Source organism: Patagioenas fasciata, chromosome 4 (genome assembly GCF_037038585.1).
Source record: "Patagioenas fasciata isolate bPatFas1 chromosome 4, bPatFas1.hap1, whole genome shotgun sequence".
Classification (NCBI taxonomy): Eukaryota; Metazoa; Chordata; class Aves; order Columbiformes; family Columbidae; genus Patagioenas; species Patagioenas fasciata.
The window spans coordinates 1042378-1063266 of NC_092523.1; the positions used below are offsets into that span (position 1 = coordinate 1042378).

Consider the following 20889-nt stretch of genomic DNA (forward strand, 5'->3'; position numbering starts at 1 on the left):
GGTCCCTCAGCTGCTCCCATCACACTTGTGCTCCAGCCCCTCACCAGCTCCGTTCCCTTCTCTGAATGCTGCCCCTAAATCCCCCGTTACCCCACCCCATCCCGACCCCACCTCAGCCTTTATCCCATCCCCACCGTCACCTTCAGGTTCCCTCTCCCATTCCCCGCCTGGACGGGGTGGGTTGGGGACCGGTCCCGCCGCTCCCTCCCGCTGTTTACAGCCAACACGACCTGCGGCCGCTGCCGGAGCCGCCGGGGCTGCGGGCGGGGCGGCCCCGACGGGCCGGGACCGGCTCCGGCCGGCGCGGGGGGGATAAAGCCCGGGGCGCTGCCGCCCGCCCCTGCCCGGCTGCAGCCTCGGTCCTGCTACCGTTCCCAGCCCCGGTGCCGCTCCAGCTCCAGCTCCAGCTCCAGCTTCAGCCCCAGCCCCAGCCCCGGTCCCGGTGCCGGCCCCGCCATGGCCGCCGCGCAGGTGCAGGCAGCGCGGGCAGCCCTGCCCGCAGCCCGGGAACACGCGCTGGCCGTCACCCGCGACTACAACAGCAACCCCCGGCTGAGTGAGTGTGGGGAGACACGGGGGGGACACACGGCACCTCTCCACCCCAGAGCCAGAGGGTTGCCATGGGTGCCCCAGGGTGGCAAGGACAGGGGTGACCCTGGGGCAGGCAGGGGTGGCAGGGTTGGGGGGGTGACCCTGGGGCAGGCAGGGGTGGCAGGGTTGGGGGGGTGACCCTGGGGCAGGCAGGGGTGGCAGGGTTGGGGGGTGACCCTGGGGCAGGCAGGGGTGGCAGGGTTGGGGGGGTGTCACTGGGGCAGGCAGGGATTGGTGGGCGTCACCTGGGGCAGGCAGTGGTGGCACGGTTGGGGGGGTGGCACTGAGGCAGGCAGGGCTGGCAGGGATGGGGTGTTACCCTGAGGCAGGCAGACAGGTGGGTGACACTGGGGTGGTGACAGGGATGGGGGGGTGGCACTGAGGTTGGCAGGGATGGGAGGGTGACACTGGGGCAAGCAAATATGGCAGGGCCGGGGGGTGACTGCGGGGCAGGCAGGGGTCTGGGTTCTGGGGACCCTCCACGTCCCCTACCTGCGGGCAGTGGTTCTGCCTTCGCTGCCGAGACCCTGGGAGAAAGCACAGGGGCTGTGCGGGTCACTCAGGAGGGGACAGGGACTGTCATGGGGCCGGGGGTCTGTCACCCCTCCTGGTGTCTGCAGGGGCTGGGAGGTGTCAGAGCCCCCGAGGGCGGCGGGGGTCGTGTGATACTGGGGTGCGCTGGGTGCCCTCCAGGTGATGGACCCCACCCTGACCCACCGCAGGGGGGGACAAGGTGGAGTCGGCAGCTTGAGACGCGGCAGGGAGGGGCCGTTTGTGTGCTGGAGCCTGTGAGGACGGTGGTGGCTGTTGGGGGAACGTCTGTGGGTCTGTACAGCCAGGGCTGTCTGTGGGTCCATACCGCCTGTGACCCCAAAACTCCCCGTCCCCGAGCACCACAGGCTCGGAGGCATCAAGGACGTTTGCTGTGACCTTTGCGCCTTTGCTGGCGGGTCGGGCTGGCTGGAGGGAGCTTTCCTGTCACCTCCCTCGTCCCCAGCCGGGTGGCTCCAGGCTGGAACGGTCCCGGCTGCACCGTCCCGGCGCGGCTGAGCGCAGCCAGCTCTGCCTGGCCACCCGCCCCTGTTTGCTGTCAACAGGGAGTCGGGAGCAGCCACCTGTTCACATGGGTGACAGCCAGCCCTTGGCCCCAGGAGGGTCACCGGCTGGGCAGGAGGTGGCCGCAGGGAGCTGAGGCTGTTTCTTGTGACATTGGTGGCAGGTCCTACCCCTCCCGTTGGCTCCCAGCTGCATCCTGCAGGCTGAGGTTCTCAGTGCTGTGGCCTCTCCTTCCTGCACCCATGGGAGATGCTGGGAAAGCAGCTGGACTGGCTCTGCAAAGCCACGTCCAGGCTGGGACTAAGTCCTGCCCCGGGTGTCCTGTCCCCACCGTATGTTGGAGAGGGGTGTGTGAGGGCACAGGATGGTGACAAACCAGTGCTCTGCAGCCCTGTGTGCCAGGGGGTCCTGGCATGGGAGGGAGCACTTGGGACTGCTCCAAAAATGTGCTACAGAGTGATGGTGGAGGGGTCAGAGAAGGGACTGCAGTGACATGGGAGAGCTGGGGGTGCATCTGGGGTGACATTTGGAGAGGTCGGGGGGAGATAAATGGAGTGTCATCCCCATCAGCTGGGCTGGATGGTGCCCTGTGGGTACAGCGGAGCAGGTTGGGGGGGACAGGTGTCTGCCCACTGTGGATATCGCTGGGGACACCTGCTGAGCTGGGCACTGTCCCTGCCCAGGGATGTCCCTGTGTGTGCCACCGCCCCAGGTGTGTGCCACCCGCCCCACGGCGATGCCAGAGCCCCTCCCCAGCCCCACGGCTGGGAGCCCGGGGTCCCAGTGGGGGGTTCCTGAGCCCCAGAGCCCCAGGCTGGTGGGGCTGCAGGAGCTCTGTGGATCCCCAGCCCCGCCTGCTCACGCAGGGTCCCAGAGCAGATCACGCAGGGTCCCAGAGCAGATCACGCAGGGTCCCAGAGCAGATCATGCAGGATCCCAGGTGGGTTTGAATGTCTCAGGGAAGGAGACTCCACACCTGCTCTGGGCAGCCTGGGCCAGGCTCTGGCAGCTCCCAGCAAAGAAGTTTCTGCTCATGTTGAGATGGAGCCTCCTGTGTTTCAGTCTGTGCCCGTTGCCCCTCACCCTGGCGTTGGGCACCACTGAGCAGAGTCTGCTCCATCCTCTGACACCCACCCTGAGATATTGATCATTGATCACATCCCTCTCAGCTTCTCTTCTCCAGCTGAGCAGCCCCAGCTCTCTCAGTCTCCTCAGCACAAAGATGCTCCAGACCCCTCAACATCTCTGTGTCCCTCCCTGGACTCTCTCCAGTGATTCCTTGTCCTTCTTAAACTGGGGGGCCCACCATGGCACCCAGCACCCCCAGTATGGGGTCCCAGCAGTGTGTGGTCCCAGCGTGGCACCGTGCACAGGAGCAGCTACATGATCCCCAAATACACCCCACCAGCTGGGGGGGACCTTGGGGGCTGAGCAGGGCTGCAGGCAGGGGCAGGCAGGAGCAGGCAGAGCTGCCTGTGCTGCTCTGCTGGGTCCGGTTCTCCTGAGAGGCAGGAGAGGTATTAGCAGCTGCTTCCCCGCGCCGCAAATCCATTAGCACAAGCAAGTGGAAGAGGCACTTCTCACCTCCTGCCCTTTGGCTTGACCCATCTTTACGAAAAACAACCCAGTGAACGATGCCGCTGCCTGCACATGGGCTCGGGCTGCTCAGGCAGAGGGGTTGTCCCACAATGTGTCCCCACGGTCCCCAGGGCACAGGCACAGCCTGGGAGCAGCTGCAGGGCTGAGCTGGGAGGGGATGGATGGAGGGGCTGGAGCACAAGTGTGATGGGAGCGGCTGAGGGATCTGGGGGTTCAGCTGGAGAACAGGAGCTGAGGGGAGACCTTCTGATCTCTGAACTGCCTGAAAGGAGCTTGGAGCCAGGGGGGTCGGGCTCTGCTCCCCAGGAACAAGCGCCAGGAGCAGAGGAAACGGCCTCAAGTTGCGCCAGGGGAGGTTGAGGTTGGATCTGGGAACAATTTCTTCCCCAAAGGGCTGTGGGGCATTGGAACAGGCTGCCCAGGGCAGTGCTGGAGTCACCATCCCTGGAGGGCTGGACAGACGGACAGGAGGTTCTCAGGACATGGGTTAATGGCAAGGCTGGGTTATGGTTGGACTCCGTGATCTTGAGGGGCTTTTCCAACCAAAGTGATTCTGTGATCCCATGATCAACACCCTGAGGGTGGTGAGAGCCTGGCCCAGGTTGGCCAGAGAGGTGGTGGATGAACCATCCCTGGAGACATCCCAGGCCAGGCTGGACGGGGCTCTGAGCAACCTGAGCTGGTGAAGATGTCCCTGTCATGGCAGGGGACTGGGGGAGCTTTAATGTCCCTTGGCCCTGCACACTCCAAATCCCTGCTGCTGGGGGGCAGGGGCTGGGTGCGGGGCTGGGTGTCCTGGGGGGCTGCAGCCACCGTGTCCTGCCTTTGTTTGTCCCCCATGTCCCCAGCCCCACTGCTGCAGCCGTCCTTCCTCCCACCCCCGCACCCCACGGTCCGTCCCGCCGGGGTGGGACCCCCAGCCCCACAGCTCCGCTCTCCATCACTCCTTCCCTCCTCCAGCCCAGCTGGCCGGGGTCCGCAGCCCCGCTCCTCACCGCCCACCCCCAGCTCTGTTTTGTCTGATAGAAAATGCAACAGCAAGCCCAGCATTTTTCCTCCTCGAGGCTGGCTTGTTTGGTTCACGCTCGGCTGGTTCCTGCCATTCTTTGCCGCTCCTCACATGACGTGCAGGTGTGTATGGGAACCCTCGGCCGGCGGGTCCTAATTAGTGGCATAGAGTGTGACCCCCCGCCGGGCTTTTCACCGGCTCCGCCGGGCTGGGACAGGCCGGTGGGTTTGACAGCGCGGCACAAAGTGACACATGGCACAATGGGCAGGTTGCGGAGGGGGGAGAGCTGGTCACTTAGGGACTGTCGGAAAAGTCCCAGGATGGCCGCGGGATGGGGGTGGCGGGCGGTGGTGGCTCTGGGGACGCGCATCCCGGGGACGCTGCTGTCCCCGCGGGATGTGCCACCGCCATGGGGACAGGGACGGGCTGAGCGGGATTTTGAGCTCAAAGTCGCCATCGGGGCTGGATTGGTGCCCCGTCCCGAGAGCAGTGTTTTGGTTAAAAACTGAACTTGTGGATGATGGGACAGCGAGCAGCACTGGGGGATGTGGGATCCATCCAGCCCGGTGCGGAGCAGCCCACGACCACCCTGCGCTCAGCACACCCACCCTGCCCCACGGGGCGCCCACCCATTGCTGGGGGGTGCCAGGCGTGGGGCAGCGCAGTGGGACCCCCACCCTGTTACCTGGGGACACCAGAGACCCATCCTGGCTCAGGGCCACTGGGGACCCCTGAGACACCTCGTCACCCCGTCCGTGCTCAGGGCTGGGGGGAGAGGGATTAGGGGATTTTGGGGCTGTTTCCAGTCTTTGCTCCGCCGTCCCGTGCCTCCGCCTGCGCGGGGCTGAGGCGGGAGAGGGTGTCGGGGGGGGTCCACCATGCGAACCCCGGGGGCTGTAATTTGGGGTCGAGGGAACTGCGAAGCCCCTAAGCAGGGATGAGCATCACTCGCTGCACACTCCGTCCCAGAGGCCAAGGTCACCGGCACGGGACAGGTGACAAATTTGTCCCAGATCAACTTCTGCGGAGAGGGCGATACCCTGGGTGGGGTTTTTATTCCAGCCCCCCCGCCACGGCCTGAGCTGGAGGAGGATGGAGCTGGGGCATCCGTCCCTTCGCCGTGGAAGATGGATGGTCCTGGGACCCCCAGCCGGTCCTGGGCCCCCCGGTCCCATCCTGGGACCCCCGGCCGCTCCCGAACGAGCCCCCCGGCGCACTTTGGCGCAGAGCCCTAAGGCCGGTGTGGGGCTGGGGATGCCCGGGCAGGGGGCTGGGGAGGGCGAGCGGGAGCAATTAGCGGCGGGTGTAGTTGGGTCGGGTCCTCTTTGTCCCCCGGGGGCCCTTTGTGCCCCCCCTCGGTGGCCAGCAGTGCGTGAGTGTCAGGGCTAACGGAGATTGCATCTGACAGGAGCTGTGAATTTGGGGCTGGGGGTGTGGAAAGGCCAGGTTGAAAGACTTTTTCTTTTCTTTCGGGCCGTCTCCCCCCGCCTGCCGCCCCCCAGTCCCGGCCGTGCCCCCCGGCAGCCGCCCGGCCGCAGCCCACCCACCCTGCTCCCCCCCCCCGGCTTGTTCATAACAGCTCAGCGTCTTAATTATCGGAATTAGTGCTTTCCGGTGGCAGGGGCCGTCCCTCCTTCTCCTACCCGTCCAGCTCCCATTCGCTGCGCTGTCATTTGGCGTCACTGTCGTGATGTCCTCTGTCGCGATAGAGCCCTTTGGGATGGGTGCGGGCTGGGGGGCTGGAGCGATGCAACAAGAGGGGCCGGGCCAGGGCTTTGCCCCCATTGCGAGGCCGGGAGCTGTGGGTTCCTCTGTACAAAATGAGACATTTTTGCAAGAAAATCCCTTGCGTGAGTTTAATTTTCCGTGATATTGGCTGGGCCTGGGCCAAAGGGCCCCTGGGGGGGCTGGTGAGGTGAAGGGTTTTGCAATGGGCTTTTCAGTGGAAATGGTGAAGGGCAGAGAACCGTGGAGCAACGTTTCTATCATCCCCCATGTTCATTTCTCCATGACCAAGTCTGGTTGTCCGTCCCTCCGTCCATCTGCTCACCCATCCAGCTCTCCATCCTCTCCAGCCCCACCATCATCCTCTCCATCCATCTGCACTTTCATCTTCTCCATCCGCCCAACCCTCTCTCTGTCCATCCCTCCATCCCTCCCTCTGTCCATCCCTCCATCCCTCCCTCTGTCCATCCCTCCATCCATCTCTCCATCTATCCATCCTCTGGGGTTCAGTCCCCAAATCCACCTTTGCTCGCTGGCCCCGGCTGCTGGGCTGTGGACTCCCCATCTCTGGAGATCTTCGACCAGCCCCAGGTGACCCTGCTTGCACCAGGAGACCTCAGGAGGTCCCTGCCCGTGTCCACCGTGCCGTGACTCCGAGAGCAAGGCCAAATCAGTGTCCCTGGAGCCCAGACCCTTGGGTTATGTTGAGTCACAGTCCCTGGAGGTGTTTAAAAGACACGGAGATGAGGTTCTCAGGGACATGGTTTAATGGCGGACTTGGCAGTGTTGGGTTAATGGTTGGACTTGATGACCTTAAAGGTCTTTTCTGATCAAAATGACTTTATGATCCTATGATTGCTCCACCTGCACTGGGGATGCTGGTGGTGTTGCCACCACCCTACAACCCATCCCCAAAGCGAAGTCACAGTGGGGTAGGAAGGGGACCTGGTGCCAGCTCCTTTATGGACAGACGGATTTGATCAGACAGGAGCGCTGGGACAGCCAGCGCTGAGACCCTGCGCTGCCAGGGACCTCCTCCATGCGCCTGCGCCGGGGAACCTTCTCTGCCTCGTTTTCCCTATGAGGAAACGAGAGGAATTGTGCTGCTCTCCCTGAGTGATGGTTGGAGGGCTAATATATGTATATATAGGTGTTATTTAAAGATGGATGGATGGATGCAGAGCTGGATGGATGGAAAGATGGAAGGATGGATGGAAGGAAGAATGGAAGGAAGAATGAATGAATGGATGGAAAGATGGGAGGATGGATGGAAGGAAGAATGGAAGGAAGAATGAATGAATGGATGGATGGATGGATGCAGAGCTGGACGAGTGGGTGGAAGGATGGATGGAAGGAAGGATGGATGGAAGGATGGATGGAAGGAAGGACGGATGGATGGATGGATGGATGGAAGGAGGGAGGGATGGATGGATGGATGGATGGATGGATAGATGGACACAGAGCTGGATGCATGTAAGGTTGACTGGATGGATGGGCAGAGAGCTTGGCCGATGATCCCATGTCACAGCCACAGGTCCCCAAGTGGTGCTCTCAGAGGGTCCGATGCCCTCGGTGGGACAAGATGCTCTGGTGCGTTGGGAAGGACACTGGGAGGGTCCCGAGGGCGCTGGCAGCTGTGGGGCTGGGCTGGGGACCACCGTGCTCCGTCCCTCTCCCCTGTCCCTGTCCCACGTGGGTGGCTCCCCAACAGCTGGAACTGCAGAGGGGACGGGCAGGGGGAGAAGAAAAGAGCCCAACAAAACCTCCCAGGGGAAGGGAAGCGACAGCGGATATTTGTGAAGGACTTGGAAGGGGAAATAAAAGGCTGAACGGTCCCTTTAGGAAGAGAGGGGACAAAGGCGGGGAGGTTGGTGGCCGAGAGGCGGCCCCGGTGTGCCAGCCCCCAGGCTGCTGAATGGACGGCCAGCGGGAACGGGGCGTAATTGGGTAACGGGGAGAAGGCTAATTGTGAAAACAGCGGGGATGGCAAAAACAGGGCACAGGCCGGGTGAGGGACGCGGGACATGGGGGTGGCCAGGGGTGAGTGCTCCCCACCACGGGATGCAGCCAGAGAGGGGCAAATGGGGCAAATCTCCCCAAAATGGATGTTTTAGGGCTGGTCTGACTGGGAGGCACCCTGGGAGCTGTGCTGGTGCTGGTATCGCTGAGAGATGCTGCCAGGATGCTGGGGCGTGGGGACCTGCATCCTGTGGGGACCCGCATCCTGCGGTACCCCAGATCCCGTGGTGACCCGCATCCCGCGGTGACCCGCATCCTGTGGGGACGCCTATCCTGCGGGGACCCACATCCCATGGGGAAACCCATCCCATGCAACCCCCCGTCCCATAGGGATCTGCATTCTGTGGGTACCTGAATCCCGCAGGGACTCACATCCCATGGGGACCTGCATCCCATGGGGACCTGCATCCTTGCAGTGACCCGCATCCCATGGGGACCCGCATCCCATGGGGAAACTCATTCCACGCAAACCCCCATCTCATGGGGACCTGCATCCTTGCAGTGACCCACATCCCACAGGGACCCGCATCCCATGGGGACCCGCGTCCCGCAGCCACGACAGGGACCACCCATCCCCGCGACGGTGCCGGCCAGCTGGCCCGACCTCTCCAATCGGATTAGGATCATGAGGAAATGAGAGAGCCCGGTGTGAGAAGAGAGGGCAGGAGGGCTGAAAGGGCCCGGCGGGGTCAGCGAAGCCAGGCCCCGCCATGGCAGGCGTTTACGGCGTTTGACACATCGGAAAAATGATCAAGGAGCGGCTTAGAGCCGGATCAGTTCCCCAGCACCTGCACCCGCCTGGGAAGCTGCTCCCGACCCTGCGCGGGGACCTGCTGCCTCTGCTGGGCTCCCGCACCCGTTCCGACAGAACCCAGACCAGTGGGGCTGCAGGAGCTCTGTGGATCCCCAGCCCAGCCCTGCCCACGCAGGGTCACAGAGCAGATCACACAGGATCCCAGGGGGTTTGAATGGCTCAGAGAAGGAGACTCCACACCCGCTCTGGGCAGCCTGGGCCAGGCTCTGGCACCTCCCAGGGAAGAAGTTTCTGCCCATGTTCAGATGGAGCCTCCTGTGTTTCAGTCTGTGCCCGTTGCCCCTCACCCTGGCGTTGGGCACCACTGAACAGTCTGCTCCATCCTCTGACACCCACCCTGAGCTATTGATCATTGATCACATCCCTCTCAGCTTCTCTTCTCCAGCTGAGCAGCCCCAGCTCTCTCAGTCTCCGCATCACAAAGATGCTCCAGACCCCCCATTCCCACTACAGACTCACGGGACAAGTGGAAAAGTCAGAGAAAGCTAAGAAATAATCTACGATCTGACATCGGCCGAGCTGTGCAAACTCCTCACCATTCCCTGCTGCTGGGCGGCAGCTACCACCTTCCCTATCCTCAAAACATCCCTAGAGATGAACTTGACTCCCGTGAAGGAGCAAATATAAACTGCTAGAGGTCCATGGAAGAATATGGGTTGTGTTTTAGGTGTCTGCCTCTGCTCCCTTCTGTAACCTCAGATTATTGGTGTTCTTCACTATTGTCAATGGCAGGAATGGTGACTGTGAACTGCAGTCAGGCTCACAAGGTCCCGCAATCAGTAGCCACGTGTTCCTCCCAAACCCGCTCGGGGATGTTTTACCTTCCCCAGCTCGAAGGCTCCACATTTTTGAGGTTTTTAAGCTGGCCGATTCCCTACCGAGCCAGATTTCCTCCTGGACTCCTGGTGTTGGAGCGCTGCTGCTGCTCCGCGCTGCGTTCTCCAGCGGTTCCTTCTGCAACTTGTCACCCCTGTCACCCTCTCCTCACGTCCCTGCTGCCTCCCAGCCCTGCGGTTGTCCCCAGGGTCTGCGTTGTCACTCAGGAGAGGTGACACCCCCAGCAGCCTCATTTCCTTGCCTGAACGCAGCACTGAGCGAGTCCCTGTCACCCCGATGTCCCCTCCCGAGCGTTGGGGTCCCCGGCAGCACCCGTGGCCACCAGGCAGCATCACCCTGCAGGCACGCAGACCTTATTTGGTTTTGGTGGTGTTGTTTGGGTGGTTTTTGCGTTTGATTGGGGTTTTTGTGTGTGGGTTGTTCTTCGCTGGGTTGGTTTGGGGTTTGGTTGGACTGGGTTTGTGTTCCCATTCGTTCATTTTTGTTTGCTTTGGTTTTGGAGGACGGGGGTTTGTGTGTGGGTTTGTCTGTGTTTGGTTTGGGGCTTGGGGTTTTGTTTCGTTTGTTTCTGTTTGATTTTGTGGGTTTGTTTGTTCATTTTTCATCTGTTTTTCGTTTGGTGTTTGTTTTATTGGTCGGTTGGGGCTTTTTTTTAAGCAAAACCCTGGTGGACTGGAAAGCTGTGCTCAGCGAGAGAAATCACTGACTTGCGGCTTTCACTGTCCTCCTCTTCTGTACATTTAGTTCTATTGAAATGAACCGAAATGGAAGGAATGCGGGAGAAGCCCCATTCCCCGCAGGACGGAGGTTCCGGGGCTCCAGTTTAGCCCCCGCCAGTCACTGGGAGGACTGGGACAGCGGGAATGGTGCGGGTGGGACCGATCCTGCTTTGGGGACTGACAGTGTGTGTCCCCCCAGCCTACCAGACGGTGTGTGGTGTCAACGGGCCCCTGGTGGTGCTGGACAATGTGAAGGTAGGAAGGACCCTGCGGGTGATGGGGACACCTCGGCGGTGTCACTTTGGGATGTGCGGGGACCGCTGTGCTATCCCTGGCTGCCAGGGGGGGTGCAATGGGGAGCGTGTCCCTGTCCCACATCTCCTGTCCCCTGGGCTGTCCCCTCCTCTCTGGGGTCCGTCAGGCGGCTCCGAGCTCCCTCCTCTGGACACGGCCGGGAGCAGAGCCCCTGTGCTGCTGTCCCCTGGGCTGCTGTCCCTGTCCCTGGGCTGCTGTCCCCTGGGCTGCTGTCCCCTGTCCCTGTGTTGCTGTCCCCTGTGCCAGACTGCTCTCTGATTCCTGTTCCTTGTTCCTTCTGCCCCTCCCCGAGGTCTGGTTCCTGTCCCCTGTGTCCCTATCCAAGCTCGGACTCGTGTTCGCTGTCACCTGTGTCCCACCTGAGCTCCAGTTCCTGTCCCTTGTCCCCTGTGCTCCCACCTGAGCTCCAGTTCCAGTCCCCTGTGCCCCTGCCCAAGCTCCAGTTCCTATCCCTAGTCTCCTGTGCCCCCCGCCCAAGCTCCAGTTCCTGTCCCTTGTCCCTTGTGCCCCCACCTGAGGTTCAGTTCCTGTCCCTTGTCCCCTGTGCCCCTGCCCAAGCTCCAGCTCCATGCAGGAGCTCTGAGCAAGGTCGCATCCCAAACCCCAGCTCAGCCTGTCCCCACACCCAGTGGCACCTCGGTGTCACCCTGCCTGTCCCTGCTCCTGGTGCAGGGCTGGGCTCACCTGGGTGGCCACCAGGCCAGCCGGGACCCTCCGAGGGCTTTTGTTGCCCAGCGCCTGGTTTCTGTGGCCCCTTTCATGCCAGCCCGGCAGGATGCAAATCCAGCAGCTCAGTCAAAGAGCCGGGCCATGGCGGGGGTTTCCTCCGCTCTGTTGTCCTTTATGCAAAGGTCTCTACAGCAGAATTAAAGTCCAAAGTTCACAGCGCTGGAGCCAGCGCTGGTAGCTGGGAGTGAGGAGGAGGAGGAGGAAGAGGAGATGGAAGAGAGCAGGGCTGGGCAGATGTGCTCGTGGAGCAAAGCCCCTTGGACATTGTCCCCAGAGCAGGACGTGTCCCTCAGCCAAGGGGCTGCAGAAGTGCTGCCTCCACCCCCCCAGGGGTCGTGGCTGGGTGGGGGTCCCTGGAGGGTGTCACCGGCTCCGCGGGGTTTATCCAGGGCTGTGGATGCGCTTTGGGCAGCTCTTGGAAATGCTGCTCGTACAGGTGATGGGTCTGTCTGCTCCTGGCATCCTGCAGTGCTGGGGAAACTGAGGCACGGAGCAGTGCCGCAGCTCTGGGGTGGGGCGAGGACAGGCAGCACCTTCCCCAAGACACCTCCTGCCTGGGCTGGCAGGTCCTGCCCGTTGGCATCAGCTGCTGAATGTCCCCACGGTGTTTGGTGGCTTCAGGGAGCACGAATCCCCAACCACAGGAAGGGAAACTGAGGCAGCACTGGCAGACAGGCCCGTGCAGGCAGGGGCTGCAAGGGGCGGTGTCGCCCCCCCCCCCCCATCTCACCTGTCCCTGTCCCTCCAGTTTGCCCAGTACGCCGAGATCGTGAACTTCATGCTGCCCAACGGCACCAGCCGCAGCGGGCAGGTCCTGGAGGTCATGGGCTCCAAAGCCATCGTCCAGGTGAGCCCAGGCGGGGGGCACAGGGACAGGGGCCACGATGGCACAGGGGACATACGCGTGCTGCATGGCCTGGGGCTCTGTCCCCCTCCAGCGGTGGCTGCCGCAGCCGGGCTCTGGTCGCGGCTGTCCCAGGCTGTGGGACCGGCGTTTGGGGACGGGCGGGGTCTGGGGACAAGCGGTGTCCTGGGACAGGCGAGACGGAGCTGGTGCTGTGACACCGGCGGGGACAACGCTGTGCCAGCCCTCGCACCCTCAGCTCCGAGCAGATATCACGTTCCAAACGTCACCGTCCGCGCCACCGCAGCGGGATGGGGGGCGACGTGGGCACGACCCTCTGCTGGGTCCCTGTCCTGCTGTCCCCACCCTCCCCTCGCCCCAGCTGACCACCCAGGTCCCCCCTCCATGTTCCCAGGTGGGTGACACCGCAGCCTCCTCGGGACCCCTCGTTCTCCCTGGGCTGCCCCCCCGCTCCATTCCAGGACCCCCCCGCCGTCCCCCTGTGGCCACCAGCCGGGACCGGGGGTTCCCGGCGTGCCCGCCCCCACAAACCGGCGCAACCAAGTGGGGTTTCACCAGGAGCACCGGGGCCGTTTGGGGCCGTCCTGCCTAATTAGCCCAGGTCCCCTCTAATCAGCTCGGGGGGGCTGCAGGGCTGACGGTGAGCGGTCAAACCTCCCCCCGCTTAATGCCGCCCGGACCTCTGCAGCGCCCTCGTAATCCTATTAGGGAGTCACCCCGGGAGGGGGGAAAACGGGGAAAAAGGGAAAAAATAAAGGATTTTGTTTGCAGCAGCAGCTCTGGGGGGGCCGAGCTGCACCCACGCCCCCCAGGCGGGTGCTGTGGCCGTCACCCCACAGCCGGGTGCCCCCCGGCTTCCCCAAGGCATTGCCCTGCTCCCGGGGCCCACACGGCTCTAATTAAAGCAGCGATCTGGAGGTTAATTAATACAAATGGTGTCAAATATTATTCGGATCAAAAATGCCTTCGGTTGCCCTGCCCGAGGCCCTTCTGCTGCTCTCGTTGCATTCAGGAGAGCGTGAACCCCCCCTCCCCAGCTCTCCCCCCAGTCAAAGCCCCTCCAAAGGAGTTTTCTTAACCCCGGGCTCCCCCCCCGCTTTTCTCACCTCTCCGTGGCGGGTTTTTCGGGTGAGCGCGGATCACATCACCTCCCCGCGGAGCCCGGGCACCCCCGCTAATCCCCGCTAATTGCCCCCCCCGGCCCTGCCCCGGGGTGTCCGCAGGTGTTTGAAGGGACATCTGGGATCGACGCCAAGAAAACCTCCTGCGAGTTCACCGGGGACATCCTGCGCACCCCGGTTTCCGAGGACATGCTGGGTAAGGGCGGCCCCCCCGCGGAGCCCCCACACCGCTCGGTGTGGTGGGGTCCCCCGGCAGCCGGGGGGGACACGGGTGTTTTGAGGGTGTCGAGGTCCTGAGGTTGTGCCCAGGGGACAAGCATGTCCCCAGTCCTGGGGGTGTCGCATCCAGCACGGGGTGACGGTCGCCTGCCCAGGGGTCCCGCTGGATCCCCTCTGCCCAGTTATCCCAGTAGAAAAAGCCTGGCCTGGGCGAGGTTGTGCCCTTAACACTTTCGTTGCCTTGACCTTGGGATAGCTGGGGGCTGCTCGTCCCCGCTGAACCCCGAGACGTGGCCACGTGTGAGGCCACCACTGTCCCCACGGGGACACCCACCCGGGCAGAGCTGGGTGCTGGCAACCCCCACCAGTACCCCGGTTTAGGCTCAGCCCAAGCCCTTCCTCCCCAGCTCCCAGCCGTTTGAGAGGCTCCGGAGGGTGTCGCAGCCCCCGGGGCTCGCAGGGGTCACCGCTGGTGACAGTGGTGGCACGGGGTCCCCGCGGAGGGACCTCGGCTGGCACAGGGGATCGCTGCCCGATCGGGGACCGAGTGTCACCTGCAATCTCTGTCCCCGCAGCGCCGCCCGACTGCAAAGGGCAGCGGGAAAGGGCAGCGGGGACACGTGTCGAGCGCGGTGACAACCGGACAGGGCCCTGGCGGGGACCAGCGGCTCCCTTCCCTGCCAGGGTCCCTCTTGTCCCCACGCGTGAGTCCCCTGGGAGGGGACACGGGGCAGACGGTGTGCGCAGAGTCCATCCTGAGCTGCCCCGCAAAACCTCCCTGCCCCGGTTTTGCGGGGGGTTTCCCCTTCTCCGACCCCCCCAAGCCAGGCTGGGGTCCCTCGGTTGCACTGTCCCCCTTTTGCCCCCCCCCCGTTTGCGGCAGACGTGGGTGCCGGTGAAGTTCAAGGTTACTGACCTTTCATGCTCCGCGCTCCCGCATCCCGGCCCCCCCATCACCCTGATCCGCTCTGACAGCGGCGGCGCTGCCCGGCCCGGGGGGGGCACCCCGAGAACGTCCCACAGGGACGGCAGCGGCACAGGGAGGGTGCCGGGGGGGACACGGTGGCACATCGGCTTCACCGCCATCGATCCCGCGGCTCGGAGCGGGTCGATGAGGATGAGGGCGAGCGGTGATGCGGCGGCTCTCTGGGAGCATTGTGCCCCCCCGCTCCCCCCGGGCGGTATGGGGGGGCTCGGTGTCACCCCACTTGCAGGGGACCCCAAAGGGGAGGGGATGGAGGGTGTCTCGAGTGGCATGGGGGGGACTCTGGGGACCTGTGGTGTCCCCCAGCCCTCGGGTGCCGCACTCCCCGCCCCCCCACGCGGTGACATGGGGACACCTTGTCCCCCGGCCTTGGGGGGGCGCTGTGGGACACATCCCTGGGGGTCCCTGCAGCCACCCCGGGTGCAAAGTCCTTTGCTCCTCACACCCTGGCACCCGCCCCCCACGATGTCCCCTGCCACCCACAGGTGCTGCCCATGTCCCGGGTTTCCCTTGCCCGGGGGCACTCGCAGGGAAAGCCCCGCAGTGACGCAGACCTGCCCGTCCCCGCACGGGGACAGGGACGGGATGGTGGCCCTGCCCGGTGACTCCTCGCCAGGCTGGGTCCTGCCCCCCAGCCGGTGCGTTCGGGGGGGCCGAGCATCCCTCTCTTTGCAGGTCGGGTGTTCAACGGATCCGCCAAACCCATCGACAGCGGCCCCCCCGTGATGGCCGAGGACTTTCTGGACATTAACGGTGACAAACCGGGCACAGCCGCGGGGGGGTTGGGGACACCCCGGGGTCTGGGGACAACCCCGTGCCCTGATGGCCAGAGCAGCCCCGCGGTGCCGCCCCCACCCCAGCTCCCCGGGGGGGCCCGTTTGTCCCCATCGGGTACCCGGGCGGGGGTGCAGGCGTAGGGCGGGGGGACCTGCTGATCCCCTCCCACGCCAGGGCTGCTGTGGGGGGCTGCCCTGGTCCTTACCTCCAGCAGCTCATTTTTGGTACCATTGTGGTGAGTCCTGCGCTTTGGGGTGCCCCCCCCGGCTGCCTTATTCACCCTGCAGGCCAGCCCATCAACCCCCACGGCCGCATCTACCCCGAGGAGATGATCCAGACGGGGATCTCGCCCATCGATGTGATGAACAGCATCGCCCGCGGGCAGAAGATCCCCATCTTCTCGGCCGCCGGCCTCCCCCACAACGAGGTGGGGTGTCACACGGGGTTCCTGACCCCCCAGCCCTGCAGGGTGACGGGCTGCTGCATGCGGGAGGAGGGAAAGCCACCTTTCCCCGTGCCTCAGTTCCCCCATCTGCACAAGCGAGGGGGTAGAGCAAACCCCACTGTGCCGAGAGCTGCGTGGGGTGGAGGGGTGATGTGGGGTGCCTGTGGGACGGGGGGGTCACAGACCCACCCCCCCAGAACAGCCGGTGATGCGATGGGATGGAAAAGCAGCCCTGACAGATGGAAGGGAACCACAGCCACAGGTGCCATGTCACAACAAGGGGACACGGCTCGTGGGGGGTGGCGCTGGTCCCCGCCACGGGCTGGATGGCATCTGGGGGTGCTGGTGTCCGTCCTGGGGTCCTGGTTGTTCACCCCATCTCCAGCCCCAGCACCCCCTGTCCTTTGCTGCCACAGGGGCCAGATCCTGGTCCTGGTGGGGCTGTGAGCCCTTGTGGGGGTTGTCACCCCATGCCACCCCCCGTCCCCCGCAGATCGCGGCGCAGATCTGCCGCCAGGCCGGCCTGGTGAAGAAGTCCAAGGACGTGGTGGACTATCACGAGGACAACTTCGCCATCGTCTTCGCTGCCATGGGGGTGAGCGGGGACGGTGTGGGCGGCCCAGCTGACCCCCGCACAGCCTCAGAGCGGGGAGCCCCGGTCCCACAGGACAGCTTTGCTGCCGCCTGCCCCCATGCCTCAGTTTCCGCAAGTGTTCCTCTCCTCCGCCCGGCAGGTGAACATGGAGACGGCTCGGTTCTTCAAGTCGGACTTCGAGGAGAACGGCTCCATGGACAACGTCTGCCTGTTCCTCAACCTGGCCAATGACCCCACGTGAGTCTGGCCATGGGTCCGGCACCGGCTGTCCCCCTCGTCCTCCTGCTCCTCCTCCTCTTTTCTCCCTCTCCCTCTCCTTTTCTATTTCATCTCTCCTTCACCTTTGCCTTCTCCTTGTCCCTCTTCTCCTTCTCCCTCTCCTTCTCCTTCCTTCTCCTTCTCCTTCTCCTTCTCCTTCTCCTCCTTCTCCTTCTCCTTCTCCTTCTCCTTCTCCTTCTCCTTCTCCTTCTCCTTCTCCTTCTCCTTCTCCTTCTTTCTCCTTCTCTTTCTTCTCCTTCTCCTCCTCCTCCTCTTTCTTAACTTTCTCCTCTTCCTCCTCCCTCTTCTCCTCCTCCTCCATCCTCCATGGTGCTGAGTCCCTTGGGCTCCTCCATGTGACCCCCTGGCTCCCCCAAACCTGTCCCAGTGCTGGGATGGGGGGGTGACCTCCAGTGGGGTTCAGTGAGGGGCACAATGTGGGGGTGTGTAGGATGGGCTGGGTGACCCCCTATTGTGGATCTAAGGGGACCCTCTGGGAAGGGCTGGGTGACCCCTCATTGTCGAGACTCCCACTCTGGCCATTACTCAGTGCCAGCTCAAGCACCCCAAGATCTGGGGTCCCTGGGGGTGCCCAACCCCCCTGCCCACAGCCAGTGTGGCTCAGCCCCAGGGTGGCCGCCGGGCTCTGGGGGTGCTGTGTGGGGTGGGGGACCGGGGACACCCAGCCTGTGCCCCCGGCAGGATCGAGCGGATCATCACCCCCCGGCTGGCGCTCACCACCGCCGAGTTCCTGGCCTACCAGTGCGAGAAGCACGTGCTGGTGATCCTGACCGACATGAGCTCCTACGCCGAGGCGCTGCGGGAGGTCAGCGGGTCCCCCCGGTCCCTCCTGGTCCCCTGGGCCCTCCCCATGGGGCAGGGGGTGCGACTGCCATGGGGGGTGCCCAGGAAACTTGAATAATTGGGGTACCCAGGGTGCTGGGGACATTTGAGGTGCCCAGGGTACTTCAGGTGCTCGGGGTGCCCGGGATATTTGAGGTACTTGGGGTGCTGGGGGTTCCCAGGATACTTGGGGTGCCCAGGGTGCTGGATATATTCGGGGTACACAGGATACTGGGGATGCTTGGAGTCCCCACGATGCTGGTGATGATTGAGGTACCCAGGGCACTGAGGGTACTTGGGGTGTCCAGGATATTTGGGTGCTCAGGGTGCTCTGGATACTTGGGATACTTGGGGTGCCCAGGATACTTTGGGTGTTCGAGGTGCCCTGGGTTCTTGGGGTACTCAGGGTGCCCTGGATGCTCAGGAAACTTGGGGTAATTGGGGTGCCCAGGGTGCTGCAGGTGCTTGGGGTGCCTGGGATACTTGGGGTGTGAGGATATTTGGGGTACTTGCAGTGCTGGGGGTGTTTGGGGTGCCCAGGATACTTGGGATGCCCAGGGCGCCCGGGATGCTGGGGGTGCTTGAGGTGCCCAGGATACTTGGGGTGCCTGCGGTACTTGGGGTGCTTGAGCCCCCTCCGGCACCAGGTACTTGGGGTGCTGGACCCCCCAGCCCCATCCAGCCCTGTCCTGCAGGTCTCGGCTGCACGGGAGGAGGTTCCCGGCCGCCGTGGCTTCCCTGGCTACATGTACACGGACCTGGCCACCATCTACGAGCGCGCGGGGCGCGTGGAGGGCAGGAACGGCTCCATCACCCAGATCCCCATCCTCACCATGCCCAACGACGGTCAGTGACACGGGGGACACGGGGGACCCTGGGAGGTGTGCAGCGCCAGCGCCGTGTCCGCGCCGCGCTGGGAAATGCAAACTTGGTTGGGTTTGAGGCAGTTTTGGGGGAGCTTCCCTGGGGCCGTGCTGCTTTGGTCACCCCCCAGCTCGGGGCACGGCCACCTCGCGGGCGGACAGACACATTTTTGGGGCTCACGGCACCCGCTTGTCCCCCAGACATCACCCACCCCATCCCCGACCTGACGGGTTTCATCACCGAGGGGCAGATCTACGTGGACCGGCAGCTCCACAACAGGCAGGTCGGTCCCCATGTCCCTTCCCACCCCTGTGTCACAGCGGTGCGGGGACAGCTCTGGCCCCGTGGGGTCTGGAAACCCCTGGGATGGGGAGTATTGAGGGCGGGAGGGGGTGACAGTCCCCTTGCCTGTGTGGGTGACCATTTCGGGGGGTCCCCTCTCCCCCTGCAGATCTACCCCCCCATCAACGTGCTGCCCTCCCTGTCCCGTCTGATGAAGTCGGCCATCGGGGAGGGCATGACCAGGAAGGACCACGGGGACGTCTCCAACCAGCTGGTATGGGCTGGGTGACACGGGGGGGACACGGGGATCTGGGATCTTGCTGCCCGTCACGGACTCAAAACACTTAATTTTGGTACCTCCTTGATGTGGGGGGGCAGTTTGGGATGGGGTGGGAGTCCAGGGGGCCCAAAGCCCCAAAATGGGGGGCAGAGCTGTAGCTTGTCCTGCGGCAGGAATCCCAGGCTCACAGCACGCAGAGTCTTTTCCCTGCAGCATAGATTATTATAGAGAGTATAATATGTTGTAAGATACTATATGTATTACAATACTTAATGTATGTATACTATATGTAATACACTATATTATATATACATATATATATTCACATATAATATATTACAATATATTATATAGAATATAATTATATATCATTGTGGATGCTGCAGAGACCAGAGGGCTTTGAAAAGCACTGGCAAACTGGCCAAGCCTGGGCACGTAGACCCTGCTCACGGTGTCCCCAAGGCACAGGGTGTCCCCAAAGCACAGGGTGTCCCCAAGGTACAGGGTGACACCAAGACATGGGGAGGCCACAAAGCACAGGGTGTCCCCAAAGCTCAGGGTGTCCCCAAGGCACAGCGTGTCCCCAAGGCATGAGGAGTTTCCAAAGCTCAGGGTGTCCCCAAGGCACAGGGTGTCCCCGAAGCACAGGGTGTCCCCAAGGTACAGAGTGACACGAAGACATGCGAAGGCCACAAAGCGCAGGGTGTCCCCGAAGCACAGGATGTCCCCAAGGTACAGAGTGACACGAAGACATGCGAAGGCCACAAAGCGCAGGGTGTCCCCAAAGCTCAGGGTGTCCCCAAGGCACAGCGTGTCCCCAAGGCATGAGGAGTTTCCAAAGCTCAGGGTGTCCCCAAGGCACAGGGTGTCCCCAAAGCGCAGGGTGTCCCCAAGACGTGAGGAGTCTCCAAAGCTCAGGGTGTCCCCAAGGCACAGGGTGACCTCAAGGCACAGGGTGTCCCCAAGGCGCAGGGTGACACAACCGGGCAGCAAACACCTGCTCAAAGGCTGGTGTCACTCCCAAAGCCGGGCAGGGGTCCCTGCACTACTGCCCTGCCCGGCGGGTGTCACCGTGTCCGTCTGTCCCGCTGTCCCCGCAGTACGCCTGCTACGCCATCGGGAAGGACGTGCAGGCCATGAAGGCGGTGGTGGGGGAAGAGGCGCTCTCGGCTGACGACCTGCTCTACCTGGAGTTCCTGCACAAGTTCGAGAAGCAATTCATCAACCAGGGTGCGAGAACAGCCGGACCCTCCTGGAGCCAGGATGGGGGCTTGGGGGTCTGAACCAGCCCCCCACATCTCCCTTCGCTGCGCCTTCTCGCAGGTCCCTACGAGAACCGGAGCATCTTCGAGTCGCTGGACATCGGGTGGCAGCTGCTGCGCATCTTCCCCAAGCAGCTGCTCAAGCGCATCCCCGAGAACATCCTGGCCGAGTTCTACCCGCGGGAGGCCAAGGCGCCCGAGCAGGGCTCGGCCAGCACCACGCTGTGACCCCCGGCTCTGCGCACCCCCACACCTCCATGGGCCACCCAAAGGTCCCTCGGGGGGCTGGACCTGCTGCTGGGAGGATGTGGGTCCTTGGTGAGAAACTCGTCCTTGCTCAATAAACCAACGTGCTCACCAAAGCCCCTCCGTGCTCTCGTGTTTCCCACCACGGCCGTTCCTCTCCCACCCCGGGGCAGTTCTTAAATGTCAAGATGTTCTTGGAGGTGTGAGGGCCGTGTTGGAAGGAGCTGGTGGACTTTGAGACCTGTGGCTGGGCTCAATGAGCTGAAAGGTGTTCTCCAGACTAAGCCATTTTATGAGCTGAGCACCTCGCCGGGGCAGAGCGAGTTTCGGTTCCCGGTGGCTGTTGCACCGGCGCTTCTGCCCTCACAGCCCTGCGGTAAAAGCCAACCTGCTCAGCTAAGTCTGGCTTTGCATCCCTGCCGAGGGCTCAGATA

General features: G+C 63.3%; 1 protein-coding gene across 1 annotated transcript; it reads left to right on the top strand.

The window, feature by feature from the left end:
- Positions 1 to 362: 362 nt before the first annotated feature.
- Positions 363 to 20571, top strand: ATP6V1B1 (ATPase H+ transporting V1 subunit B1). Its single transcript, XM_065837081.2, has 14 exons — positions 363 to 556; positions 10569 to 10624; positions 12162 to 12260; positions 13502 to 13595; positions 15279 to 15356; positions 15668 to 15807; positions 16319 to 16420; positions 16560 to 16657; positions 17381 to 17504; positions 18217 to 18367; positions 18586 to 18668; positions 18837 to 18941; positions 20048 to 20177; positions 20271 to 20571. Exons 1-14 carry the CDS (start codon positions 457 to 459, stop codon positions 20435 to 20437), a joined length of 1527 nt encoding a protein of 508 aa, XP_065693153.1. The 5' UTR covers positions 363 to 456; the 3' UTR covers positions 20438 to 20571.
- The last annotated feature ends 318 nt before the right edge of the window (positions 20572 to 20889 follow it).

What these genes read in the sequence shown, in the direction of transcription:
- ATP6V1B1 (XM_065837081.2), top strand. Translation starts at nt 457, where the DNA reads ATGGCCGCCGCGCAGGTGCAGGCAGCGCGGGCAGCCCTGCCCGCAGCC. An exon ending in TGGTGCTGGACAATGTGAAG is followed by an intron (nt 10,625 to 12,161) that starts GTAGGAAGGACC and finishes CTGTCCCTCCAG; the next exon opens with TTTGCCCAGTACGCCGAGAT. An exon ending in GGCAGCTCCACAACAGGCAG is followed by an intron (nt 18,669 to 18,836) that starts GTCGGTCCCCAT and finishes CTCCCCCTGCAG; the next exon opens with ATCTACCCCCCCATCAACGT.